Genomic DNA, 14201 nt, shown 5'->3' on the forward strand with positions numbered 1-14201 from the left:
TGCTATCAGGCACTAAATAAAAATGTAATTTTAGGATTGCCCACACCTTGCATCTCCTCTCCAGTCTTTGACTGATTATAGGGTATCCACAAAGTACAGTGACAGATAACAACAGGAGTGAGCATAACAGCAACTCAAAATTATGCAGGGCATGCAGATGTGCAATAAAATTATACCTTTTTTTTTTTCATAGGGAGGAAGGGAACTCCTATTTGAATTTTTTTCAAATTGGAAAGCATCACAGGAATACTTTTAATATGTGCAATATCTCAATTCCCATAGTAGAATGAAATACTTTGATTTATACTTCCTAAAACAATTTCAGGAAAACTCAATAATTAAGGCATTTATGACCTAAGGAGGATAACTTACATCACAGATTTTAAAAGAACCACATTTAAGAAGATAAATACATTAGTGGTGTCTTTTCTGGAGCAGTAAAAATTTATATATTACTTCCTTTGGTTTTATTAAATATAAATTTGTACAAACACTAACATACCAGCAGCTGAATGAAAATGCAGGCTAAATGAAACAGTATTCTTGTTTCCTACTTTCTACCAGTTAACTTGAGGGATTCCAGTATTTATACAAAACCCACAGAAAGGTAAGTAAAATTCATACAGAGACAATAAAATGACACCTTTCTTATGGCTTATGGCTAGCACATCAAACAAATAACCCTTTGCATTCTTTCTGAAAGATTCCATTTATTCTCCATAACAGACTATTTCCACAACCACGATTTCCTCACTAAACAATGTGATTTATCAAGTAAGAGTAATGCTTTAACTACAGATGTGTTAGTACAGACACACACACACACACACTCTCACGTGCCAGATCATTTTACATACACTTCTTTTACAAATTCCCATGAAAAAGACTTGTCAAAACTTATTAACATCATAAATTCTTAATTCAGAAAGAAATACACTTTGTTTATGATGTAAGCAGGCAGCCTAAATGCAGAGAAGTAAAATGTAGGGTGGGCACTGGACATGGCTCCCACAGAAAAGTACATCAGTCTGCACAAATATATGTTATTCCACAGCCTGCAATTTGTCTTCTGAACTGCATTACTTATTCAAAAGAACAATGAACTACTTGGTTCATAAACATAAACAATATGCTTTATGCATTGTATTCCAGCAACATTATACACTATATACAAGGTAACAAATGAAATGCAACAGCTCCCTTTACAATTCTAACCAGTTTTCCAAAATGTAAATAGAAAAATGGTAATCTGGAGGCTCGTTGATAAACATTGCCATAACAATGTGTCCCAGTAAGCATATGAAGGTCCCTGGGTCAATACTTACTCTTAATGTGTGATGCTCTTGTGCTAGCAAAGCTGTGACCTCCTCTTGTAAGGTAATGACTTCCAGAAACTGCCCCCAGAGAGCCATCAGAAGTGAGCAAAGCTGAGCAAGATTCATATTTATAAGTTCTGCCAGTTCATCAGGATTTTCCATTTTCTGAAGTCAGGAAAAAATATTTATGTGATTCACTGATAAAACCATAATGTACACACAGGAATAATAATAAAAAAGTATACTTAATGTTAGGGAGAATTTTAATTTAAAAAGCAACTTCCAAATGAGAACCATTTCAACTAAGTATCAAAACTGGATGTCCTGGAGTTTCCTCAAACCAAGACACTAGATCAATCTATGTTACAAGAGTAATAGATTATTTTATGTTGTATTAAATATTATCCCGTTGCTTTTCAGAATTAGGACTCCTGTGCAAAAATTAAAGCAATAATTCCACTTTTGGCAAAGATAACTGAGAGCAACTGCTGTATTTTCTAACATATAAAAATACTGTGTGCCTGAAAGGAAGAGGAATCAGGAAACCAAAAATTGACACTTGCTATATTAGTCCAACTTCGATAAAATCATAAGAATTTAATAAAGATATCTCCATTTCAGAATAGCTATTACTCACAACAGCCTTTATAAGATGCTATGTATCTACACACATTTTATGCATAGTCAGGAAGCAGTGCTATAGCACAGGCTTCCTAGAACCAGGAAAAATTTGGTGTGAAACAAGTTTTGCTTTTTTTACAACGTAATGTAATCTTGTGATACAGTTCCACAGCAATTGTAGATAGCTAGGCTTATGTTCCCTGCCATTTTAGAAAATAACACAGTTTTTCAGAAACTCATTGTAGGCCCATAAGGCACTGAGGCAAAGGGTTAAAAATGAAAAGATAGTCAAGAACCAACTCTAGCAATATTACAGAGCTAGTAGAAAAAAGGATTGGGAATATAGGAACACCAACTTAACCAATAATAAAAGAAAAAAGAGAAACTTTTGATAAGAATTGCACAGAACAGAATTAAGAAAGACAATGCTTTGCAAGCTAAGGGAGAAATGAATGAATTCAGAGAAGCTATGTAAATATAAAAACTATTTTAATACATATAGTAAGATTATTAGTTGCCCATAGAGAGCTAGCAGGGCTGAATTTTTCTCCAGTTATACAAATCACGTCCTTTTAAAGGCCACCTTACACTTTCTTGCAGTTACACTACTACTGCAGTAACTAAAGGTGAGCTTCCAAGCTGGGCCCACTTGCCAGCAAAGGGTGGATAAACTTTCGAGAAGTTTTAAAACTTGTCCTTCAGACTTTGCCATGACCAAGAAATCAGTTATTCAGCTGGGGCAAGTTCTGACTAAGGAGAGAGATGGGGAGACAAATCTAAGCCATTTAAAGTAGACAGTGTTTCCTTAAGAATGTAGGGAAAACAGGAAAAGGAGACAGCACAAGAACAAGTACTTTTAGATGAGGGGATGACTTGCACAATCTCCTTTTGTAAAACCTATGAGTGCTCCATCTTGCATCATTGTCATTTGATGCCATCAAATCCCAAAAAATCAAATTATAACTGCAGAAAATTCAAAGTGTGATTTTCATACAAGTAATCCACCTTTCTAAACTTTCAGTTTCATGAAAATAGTTACACAGCTACCACTGACACACCAAGCCACCAGATCAACAGTTCAGTTTTGATGTCAGTTGCACAATTTCTCTTAGGAGGAAGAGTTTAAATAAGTGCTGGGAAAAAACATAGATGCTGTCATCCCTGAAACAAACAGTTTATTCCCAAGTAGCATATAAAATCAGCACATTCTACTTTCATAGTTATTTCACTTATTTAATACATGAAAAAAAGCCCTGTACCTTGACTTCTTCACACAATTCTGCAAGACGAATTTCTACATCTATGTTTTCTGGAAAGATGAGAGGACAAACCCATGAGTAATGGACTTTCCAAGTTGCAGAGTGAAACAAATTATCTCACAAAACAATTTTAAGACATGAAAAAGAATTCATCAAATAAAATTTGAAGCCATATTAAGTGCCACAGTTATTAAGTAAACTATAAACTTACATTAAAATTCTTCATAGCAATTTCTGAGATTGAGGACAGAACATAATTAAGAAAAAAAAATTTCAATTATCATGATTGCTTATCATGACACCTTGTCAAGGACAACAACTTTCTATTCAAAATTAAATTTGAAAATACTGTCGTTTAGATTATATAGTTTTTAGATTATCTGTGGCTATTCAGCAGCAATGTCATCATTTAAAACCAAGGTAATACAATTCCTCTCCTACCAGATTTTCTAAAGAAGCCTTATTCCCATATCATTTTACTAAAGGTATATAATTTACAAGATACATGAATATAAATACAAATCTTTAGTTGTATGATGAATTTTTTTAGTTAATAAAACCATTATTTAAGAGATCTCTCAGTAGCTCATTGTTAAGAGCAAATCAATCTAACACAGTATGGCAGCTTAAGCTGGATCTGAACTTTGAATGACTCATTTATGAAGAGAACAGATATATTCCTTCATGAAGATGTTTTTCCTTGTAAAACAGCCCTGTTTACTTTGGGGGCTTTGATAAATCAAATAATAATTTGGTATTATGTTTAATTTCCTTCTGCATCTGAAGTATGAGTAATAAGGGAACAATTAATAAACCCTAAAATTGCCTGTAACAAGAATTTATACTTCATTTGTGAAACACAGTGTTAAGGACAAAAATGTTCAATATTTCTTGAAAACACACAGCAACAAAATATGCCTTGAAAGCCCCAACAGTAACTTCAGGGTATGGATAATAAACAAAGGTTTACAGAACAGCAACAGGGTGTATACTCAACTTCTCTCTAATTATGCTACCTACACTTGGTAAGTATATATTGATTTTGAACTAACAGCATTCATCATGCTTAGGCTTGAACTTAATGGCACACAAATTAATTCACACAACACAGAGTTCTGAGAAAAAAGCAAATTGCAGAAATGTATGATGTTCTCAGAAACAAGTTGACAAAAGTTGTTTAAAGAAACTACATGAAACTTTTGCTGAACAGCACTTCATAATAATTTTTCTGAAAACCTGTGAAAATAATTTAAGCTGTAATACTGGTTTTGGTACAGCCACACAAATCTTGTCATTAGTGAAAAAATTAAATGGTTTACTTATGACACCATACTGATTATTTGTTTGTCACACTTCAATTGAGAACAGGCTTGTGGAACAAGATTTTAAACCCTGAAATCTAAAATCATTACGGAAAACCCCTAACTATATTCATATCCCACTGCTATATTAAAAAGAGAAGACAGAATAGAGCTAACACAACACAAAAGGAAATTAAGCACTTACATTTCACAGAAGTAATGTTAACCCAGCAAATCTGATGCAATTTTGCTGTCCCTGCTAAAAACCAGTTTGGTTTTCTTTTTATATTAAAACTAAAACACACTTATAGATGATTAAGGTAATGACCTGCTATTCCATCCTTTTCCCAACAGAAACTTCCTTGTTCTTAAAGAGCTCTGTGATCTTTTGACCAGCATCCAGCCCACACTGACTCCAGAGGGAGAACTGGCCCATGTAGATATGGACAAATGCACCCTAAACACTGATAATGCCTTGTATAGTGTTTGGAAGAATTAAATCTTGAGATACCAGAAGGAATCTGATAGATTTCTCAGAAAATGAAGGCATTAATTATCTTTAAATAGCTAAAAATCACGAGTCTGTGTTGCATTAAATGAAGCTATAATTTTTAAATGCTTTTAATTTTAAATTTTAAGCTGTTTTTTAAATGTTGATGACTGACTGAACTTTCACTCATTTTTGTTTAGTAAAGTAGAACAACACTAAACCAAAAAACAGCAATGATGTCTCATTTTATCATCTACACTCGGCCTAAAATTTAGTAGCTCAGTTGTGCAGACTTCAAAATTCAACGTATGTTTGCTATGGCTGAATATTGAAATTGTTTCTTTGTACAAAAGGAGTAACATTTTATATCATTAATAAGATTATAATATTTTATAATATCAATAAAAATCTGAGGGATTATATCACCTGCTTTGGAAACATACCTAGGTAGGCGAATCTCTGGGCTCGTGGATATTTTCTTCTGAGAAGGCGTTCATAAAGGACCTGCATGCTGGCCTTGGCTAGTTACAGGGATTGTACACACATGACTAGTTACTACACTCCTTCTTTCACCTGTGATTTATTATTTGCCTTAAAGTTAGTAAAAGAGCTTATTGCTAGCCTAGCAATTAGTGCAGTTAGATCAGTACATGAAAACAAATCATTTTAGTGTTGTTTCTAGATTAAGTATCACTTGTGATACATATTAAGATAGCATTTTTTATTTCCTGAAACCAGTAACATTTAAATGCTCAATCATAGTTATAGAGTCCAATAGCTGTCTTCACATGCTTCTGCAAAATCAGTGCCTTGTGTTAAAATTTTATGACAGAGAAATAGCAAAGCAAACAGAAGAAATAAAATTAAAGAGAGAATAATTTTATCTTAAACAAAAAAGTGATGATTCTGAAGTTTAAACAGGACTTGATATTCTCTTCTGCAATGCCCATTTAAACTTTGAAAATAAAATATCCACTACAAAAAAGTTAATTTACTTTAAAAATTAAAGAAAAAAAAGCGCAAATTACAATTGTGTACTTTGTGAAGTCCAGTGAGCCTCAATTTCTTTACAGAAACTTAGCAGAAACACAGCTCTTTTTTTTGTTAACTGCTGATGGATTTTAGAAACATTAGTGTTAATGGCAGGTATTATTTTTCATAAGCAAAATGTGAGTAATAATTAAAGCTTACATTATTAGTACTTTAAATTATATCAATTGTCCCAATTAATGTACAAACAAAACAACCGAAATAAATGAAAAATATATTTATGAATATGAAAAAACAAGTAATTCTAGCAGAGACTTAAAAAATAAAAATACAAAATTAAACCCACAGGAAACAAAATGTCAGTAGAGTATGTACAATGAATGTTAAATCTAAGTTGTAATTTTCTCTTCAGATATTTACTGTGAGCATTTCTGTTCAAAACTACATTATTAAAGGTAAGCTAAATTACCCTTATAGATGAGAAAAGGTCTGATTCAAGTTCCACTGAAGCTTGTGAGTGGTTTTGGGGACTTCAATGTGGTTGAAAGATACAACCCAATATTGCATTGCCAGTGTGCAACTCAATGGCAGCTTTTTTCCTTTACATATATATTTTGCAGGAATATTTTAGGGGAACTGAAGATCCTATCTGAAACATTTAAGTATCAAGATTTAGTCTAAGCCTATCCTTAGAACGACAATAGTGCCATCAAACTCAATATATTGAGCTGGTCAAGCAAATCCAGAGAAGGGCAACGAGGCTGGTGAAGGGTCTGGAGCACAAGTCCTGTGAGAAGCAGCAAAGGGAGCTGGGGTTTTTCATCCTGGAGAAAAGGAGGAGGCTCAGGGGAGATCTTACTGCTCTTCTACAACTGCCTGAAAGGAGGTGTAGCCTCTTCTCCCAGGTAACAAGTGACACAAGAGGAAATGGTCTCAAGTTGTACAAGAGGGGGCTTATGTTGGATATTAGGAACAATTTCTTCACTGAAAGGGTGGTCAGGCACTGGAACAGCCGGCCCAGGGAAGTGGTGGAGTCACCATCCCTGGAAGCATTCTAAAGGCATGTGGATATGACACTTGAGAGATGTGGTTTAGTGGTGAAAATGGTGTTGCTGGCTGAATTGTTGGACTTCATGATCTTTAGAAGCCTTTCCAACCTAAATGACCCTCTGATTCTATGGTTTGAGAAAAAGTATATTTTCACCTTACAAGGAAAACTAAGAGTTGAGTCACTCCTTTAATAAGGTGTTTCCCTCCATATCAAAACTAAGATAACCGGCAGAAGAATGTAGCAGTAACTGTAGCAGTATTTTTGTTTTTATAAAGAAAACACCTCAGTTTCTAGTATTTTTCTATGGACAGATTTGTAATATGCTTCCCGAATTTTTTTCCACAAAAAATAGCTTTTTATTTTGGAATACAGAAGTGAAACATTCTTTCTTTGAATCACTAACTGATCACATCACATTTTTAAAATATCTTTCACATCTCAATCACCAGCCTTACTGTTTCACTGTGCTTAGTTTTGACACTGATAAAATCAAAAAATACAAAAATAAGTAAGTATTGTCTACAATCCATATAAATGCCAAATGATCTTTTTTTTCTTTAGTAGAATATGACTAAAAAAGGTATATGGTTGCTGAGGAAAAAGTCTAAATTGTTCTTTACAATGCCAATGTGTTTTCCTTTCTTACTTCCACTGCTCTTCTAGTTCACAAATCAAGGTTAGGCTCTCTAATATATATTCATTCTACAGAAAAGTAATGTACATGTACATTTCCATACATTACATGTAATACATCTGCAGTTACTTTTATCACACGTGGTTAGCTAGAAGTCTTCATGGCAACTAAGTCTGTTTAAAAAGTTAAACTACAAACTAAGCCAGCACCAGTTTTTTCTTGTAGGTCTTTTTTCATGTAAGTTTTCAGTGAAACATTCTCCTCAAAGCTTACAGAATTTAGACTTTTGTACAAATAGGCAATGTTTCTTTACAAAAAACAAAGTGCAATGTGCTACTTGGATTAGGAGCTTCTCTAACTTTCTCACCACTAAACATAGTAATTTGAAATGAGAGCAAATCAAGACCAAGAAGAAAAGCATATCTTTCCATAGATTAAGGCTGTTATCTCCTTATTTTATTAGAGATGAGATAGTACTTGTTCCTTTGTTTTTCTTCAGTTAGTAAATTTCAGATCAGTTTAAGCAAAAAACATTTTAGCTGTAAGAGATATGCCATCAATGACAGTTTAATCTAGAAGAGGTCTTGTAAACATTCACAAGAAAGTGATAAGTTTTATGAAATTGAACATACCCAGTTCAATTCGGTGAGAAGAGGGGAGATCCTTGGTTATTGTAATGAAATATCTATGTAACCCTTTGAAAGCAAGCAGCAAAGTGGCACAAAGTGTATAGTGGAAATTATAAGCATGGCTGAGGAAAGACTCTGAAACAACAAAACTGCAACCCTAGAATAAAAAAAGGCACATATTAATTTTGTATAATAAATGAAGTGCTAGCAGAATGACTAAAAAGATAAGCAATTGCCTCTTCTCACCAACTTGATTTTTGTGATTTTCAATGGACTGTGAGACATTAAAAAAGGAGGTCAAACACTTAATATTGCAAGCTTCCCATATGTACATTCCTGAAGCAACTAACATAGTCTTTTGGAACAATTTTTCTCATTTCCCTTTTCACATGCCACCCCAAAACAACTTTAACAAAATTCATTCTTTATCAAATAATATTCCTGCAGAAACGATGAAACTCCCACCTCCCCACAGACTACAAATAAAATTTTAAACTGATATTTAATCTTACGTCTGCTGATAATTGTTTTGTGTAGTTATTGCCAAAGACCACACTTTCCAGAGAAGGAATCACAGAGTCCCTGCTTTGTGCTGGTGCATTCCTGTTCAACCAGGTATTCTTCACTGGGCGAGGAAAACTGCAAAAAGCACAAATGAACTGATAATCTGAACATACTCTTCCTCATTACTTCCAATGCAAACTTCAATTAATTTAAACAATATTCCTGAAAGTTTAAGCCAGAAAGATAAATTTTGAACTATAACAGGTATAAGGTATTCATTTTCTGTGGATTTTGCTGTGAGGACTTAACCTCTTAAAAGTGAAGCAGTAGCAGGAAGTTCAAAGCTGTTACACAAACTGTCATTGCTGTTTTCCTAAAGGAGGCCTGACCTCTGCCTGCTGAAGAGGAGATCCTATCCTGAACTCCTGGAAGAACAGAGTATCCTGCAACAGTAGCCTTGTGATAAAAACTAGGAAAGATGAACAAAAAATGAATGAATGCAGAAAGTGGAGCCTATTAGATAACAGGCAGAAATAAGCAATTACAGGTTAAAGAAAAGCGTAGATTATACAGGAGTCCAGGGCTGTACCCAACTAAAATTATCTTCTCTTTCAAGGGAAGTGTTAACACTGGCTGTTCCCAACAGAAGGTGAATCTGAACGCTACTCAGAAGAAGAAAACACTCAAAAAGTGAGCACCCCTAGGAAAGGAAGAGGTGCCAATAAGGTGAGCATGATCCAAACAGACAACCAAACTGTCACCCATGAAAGCCCAAAGGACAAAGAGGAGTGACATCTGCAATCCTCAGGTTTTTCAAAAAGAAGTGTTCCAGAAAAGTGAGCCAGATATGGATACAGCAACCATCAAATATTTGCTACATGGGGGAAGCTCAGCTGAAATAAAACACTGAAAATTCTACAGTTTCTTCCTCTTCCCATCATAAAGGACAACTTGAATACTTAAAATAATTTTGTGGACACAGCAACACCCTGCTCTCAAGATAACAAAAGTGGCACAGAAGATGCTGTTTTGTTTTAGTATCTCCTTACACAAACTGTATCAAGCTGAGGTTTAAAATTAAATAGCATTACTGTGTTATCACTTGAAAAGACAGAAACTGAGGAAAAATGCATAGAAAACCCATAGAATGCATAGAAAATGTGAAGACATTTACTGCAACTTTTTAAAAAGGTCAGTAGGGGCAAATATATTTCTGAATAAAAATTAGTATCAAAACCTGTTTTTCATTTTCTAACAAATGATTAATATAGGTTAAATGCCTGAATCTCACTTGTGAGACAGTATGATCATGTACATTTTACATACATGATGCTACTTTAAGTGCATTAAAAAGTGCATTTATCAGATTATGTCTTCAACAACAATTCCCACCTTCTCAGTACTTGTTTCTCTCCCAAATAAGGCTGTGCCATCTCTTCAGATGTGTTAGTTCATTTACTATATAACCATGCCTAAAACACATCACCAAAACAATTCAAACCAACTAGCAGGGGAAAAAAGGACAAAAAATCCATGAAAGTCAGCTGAATCCTCCAGACCATCCCAGCCCTACAGCACAGAACAGCTGTCTAACATACACATAGTGCTTTCCATGATGTGAAGACAGGCACAAGGAGTGGGAATACCTGAAGCTAGAGGTCTGGGCATTTATGGCACAGACTGGCCTTGAATATGAGGAAACTTGAGGGCAGTAGCATGCAGTATTTGGAGATTATGAAAGAAGAGCATGGTAAAGAAGAGGTGTGCAAAGAATACTTCATATGTGTAACCGACTGCACAGTCCTTTTTCACACAGAAAGAGATGCAAAGTAAACAGAGATTGCAAAGGTTGACACATGTAGATGAAATTAAAGGCTCCAGCAAAAAATAGCCAAAATCTTTTTTAAAGAGAAAAGTTAATTCTCCAGTTCCATTTACTGAATAAAATGGTAAATATATCATTTCCAGACATCACTGCCATTCCAGTAGTAACTGAAAAGTGTGAAGATAGTTAATGGAAGGCACCCTATTTGTATTAACAGCAGCTATTTCAGTCACTGTGTACAGTGTACAGCAGATCTTCCTGATAAAAAAAATTCATCAATATTTATACATATAAATATACATACACAAATATAGATATTTATACATTCCTCCACTTCTCTGGCCTTGGGCATTCCCTCTCTTCTACACTACACACTCTAATTTCTAATTAAAAAAAACCTCAACATTTGTTTCAGATAATTTTAAAACCAAAAAGTTCCTCATCCCTCTGTGCCCTGAATTTTAAAATCATCATAAAAAACAATACTGTTCACAGATTTAACTCCTTCCTAATTATTCTGGTTTTATAACATTTCAATTTGGACATTCAAGAATTTATTTGCATTTTATTAGTGAGAGATTACCTTATCAATGGCTGATGCAGAGCAACCAAAGAAGCATGGACTATAACTGATATGACAGAAAGGTGGAAGTAATCAAACATGACATTGACGTAATGATGAAGGCCCTGGTGTAGGTTAAAGTGCAACTTTAAAGTTCGGCTACTAATTGGCTGTAGTGTGCTCAGGTCATCTGGTCTAAAGAGAAATCAACAGAACAACATACAATTAGAACAATCATATTTAAAGTGCAAGTTATTAATAACTGACTCAAACAGTAATTTATCAGAAGTTCATACTTTGGAACAAAATGGCATCTTCCCCACAGGAAAAAAAATTAGAATGAGACAAACCAGTTATGAACTCTCAAGAGACTTCAGCATTAGATTTATTCTTTACCATCATTTATGTCTAATGTGAACACACTAAACCTATAAATAATAGAGATTTAAACAGATTAAGAGGTTAACATATATTCTTATTTTAACAAAATCTTCTATATTTAAACTTACGAGTAGTCTGTATCCGTGAAGTGTAAATCTAATGTTAGCAGAAAATTCATTTCATTAAGCGACTCCTCAATCTACAAAGAAATTGTAGAAGCATGAAATCTTTCAGGTCCCTTATTTGTACTAATTCAAATTGTATATAACAAAGCCTAAATTATCCGAATATAGTAAATTTGAACAGCAGATTACCTTCCTCTCATCTAACAGCATTTTTATTTTGAAAATCATCACATCATTCACAGAAACTTCCTCATTTTTGTAAAGAATCTGAAACGTTTTACTGCAAACTATATTGTCATGGACTGAAGCAGGAAAGGCAAGATCTGTTGCACCTGAAGAGAGAAACAAGTATTAATATAACTGGAAAACTCAGAGCAGCTAACAAGTGGAACTATCATTTCCATCAGTTTCATGATTACTATTAAAACTGCAACAACATCAGTAATGTAAGTTATTTTCTTTTCAGTCAGCAACTGATGAAGTTTGAAGGGGTACATTTTGTTTCAAAGAAACATTATCAGTATTTCTAATATCATTTGCTTTTAATGTAAGTTCTGAAGAATTTTTGCTTTGTTACAAACTGGAGACATTCTAGGCATCAAAAATTGCAATAAAAATCCTGATTTCTGTCTTGTTTCATCTAGCATTCATGTTAATTTGAAGGTTTTAACCACACTGAAAACAAAATTACCTACAGATGAGGCAAAGAGGTTAAATGACATATACCACTCCCGTGAATCAATCAAGAACAGAGATTGTTTGTTCTTTCTTTCAAGATCTTTGCATCCTACTCAGGCTTAATTCTGAGCTTATCACCTGAACCTGGCACTGCACATGAAATATGACACTTCAAAGGTTATTCATCACAAAGAGCTCAGAAAGTGTGATAAATGGTTGGGGAATCTTTTGCTGAAAAAAAAGAGTTAAAAGACTTGAAGAAGAAATGAGAAAGGGAATGATTTAAAACAGTAATTGAGGAAATATTTATCATAATAGCAAAGGATTATCACACAGGAAGTATCACGACAGGTACTATCCTCAGGAAAAAAACTAAAAGAAGTTGGAACTTGGAAGAACAGAAGTAACAGAAATACTGACACTTATAACTCCTCTTCAAAAATGGCTCAATAACATCAATGTCTTCCAAGACAAAATGTCTTAGAAATTGTGTAAATTAGGGTGCAAAAGATTTTTTAAAATTCTTTTGATTCTTCTTAATAAACCACTTCAAAGGAATCCACAAGAGGAAAAAAAAAGTCTGCAGTTTGCAGTCTACAGCTTTGGGGCCTCTGATAGAATATTACTGCCCTTGGCAAACATTCCCACTCTTAGTAACATCTTAATTCAACTTCTCTTCAGAAATGTACAAATACTGAGTTTTGCTGAAGTGTTTTCATACGTATTATCAGTTTAGGTGTCCTGGACAAAGTGCTTACAAAGGCTGAATCATTACAGTGTAATTTCCCTATGAATAATGTCACTTTCAGCTTACATCCATCTGTGTCATCTGTTACAGCTGAAGGGCAGAGCAGGTATGGTTTCACTTGGCACATAATCTGATATAACTGCACAGCATCAGCAAAAGGCATCTCCCACTCCTGTCTGAAACCAAAGAAGTAATGGAGACAAATGGCTGAGGTCCCACTTCCTCTGCAGTGTCCAACCCTGAGTTCCAGCCCCCAGCTCTGCTGATCTCAGCGTAACACAAACCGGCACCCCCAGATGAGAGAGAGGAGCTGGGGAGCAAAAGCTGAGTCAGGAACAGGCTGAGCCACTTCCACATGGGGAGCAAGGTCCCACTAATGTGGGGTCATCAAGGCAGAACTGCTGTCTTTTAAATCAATGATGCATTGACTGGCCAGGACTATTGCTAAGCTTCTATCCACACAAAAGGCCATTTCCACAACAGAGGAGAAAAAAAAGGTGGGATTTTTTTACTCTTGCATATAAATGACATGTTTATTCTTGCATATAAATTTACTAGATTTCTATTTAAATATATATATATTTATTGATTTATATTTTACAAGATAATTCACTCTTGCATCATAAAACCAGACATCTCATTCCTTCCTACCCTGCCTTTGCTGTTTTTCCTCCCCTTTTTTTTTTTACTCTGAAAACCAGCCATGAATTTTTGAGAGAAGGAAGAATTCAGAACATCCTCAAATCTGAAACAACCTCATAAAGACTAAAAATACATATGTTTTTCTTTTCATTTTCTACAGCACAACTACATCTTCCTTCAAATTACAACAATAATAAAAGACCTTCACAAGACTGGAGCTAAAGCAAGTGAACTGCCATATCATATCTGTAACGACACTCATGCTGGGTCCCAAGCAGTTCTCATAAGCTACTAAAAGATGTGAGAAATAGAAATGGAAAAAAAAAAACTTATTTAAATTAATGAAGGACTGCATGAAGAGCTGGGCAAGGGGTGAAAGGAGATAAAAATGAACTGGAGAAAGAGAAAAACTTAAGACTGTGTATTTGACTTGGGAAAATAAAAG

General features: G+C 34.4%; 1 protein-coding gene across 4 annotated transcripts in view; it reads right to left on the reverse strand.

Annotated features, from left to right (window-relative positions):
* Positions 1 to 14201, reverse strand: part of FAM135A (family with sequence similarity 135 member A) — a 79596-nt gene that overhangs the window by 24340 nt on the left and 41055 nt on the right. For 2 of the 4 annotated variants that reach the window (XR_009485933.1, XM_059842648.1), the window contains exons 5-12: positions 11878 to 12020; positions 11692 to 11762; positions 11204 to 11377; positions 8804 to 8930; positions 8295 to 8448; positions 5431 to 5508; positions 3197 to 3246; positions 1326 to 1481 (exon numbers count right to left, since the gene is read on the reverse strand). Coding sequence is in view for 3 of the 4 variants with exons in the window: in XM_059842648.1 (XP_059698631.1) it covers positions 1326 to 1481; positions 3197 to 3246; positions 5431 to 5508; positions 8295 to 8448; positions 8804 to 8930; positions 11204 to 11377; positions 11692 to 11762; positions 11878 to 12020 (953 nt within the window). In the remaining variant the exon portion in view is untranslated. Of the gene's footprint in view, positions 1 to 1325; positions 1482 to 3196; positions 3247 to 5430; positions 5561 to 8294; positions 8449 to 8803; positions 8931 to 11203; positions 11378 to 11691; positions 11763 to 11877; positions 12021 to 14201 lie in introns of those variants that run through there. The other 2 variants (XM_059842650.1, XM_059842651.1) reach the window with 2 other exon arrangements.

This window comes from Haemorhous mexicanus, chromosome 3 (genome assembly GCF_027477595.1).
Source record: "Haemorhous mexicanus isolate bHaeMex1 chromosome 3, bHaeMex1.pri, whole genome shotgun sequence".
NCBI lineage: Eukaryota > Metazoa > Chordata > Aves > Passeriformes > Fringillidae > Haemorhous > Haemorhous mexicanus.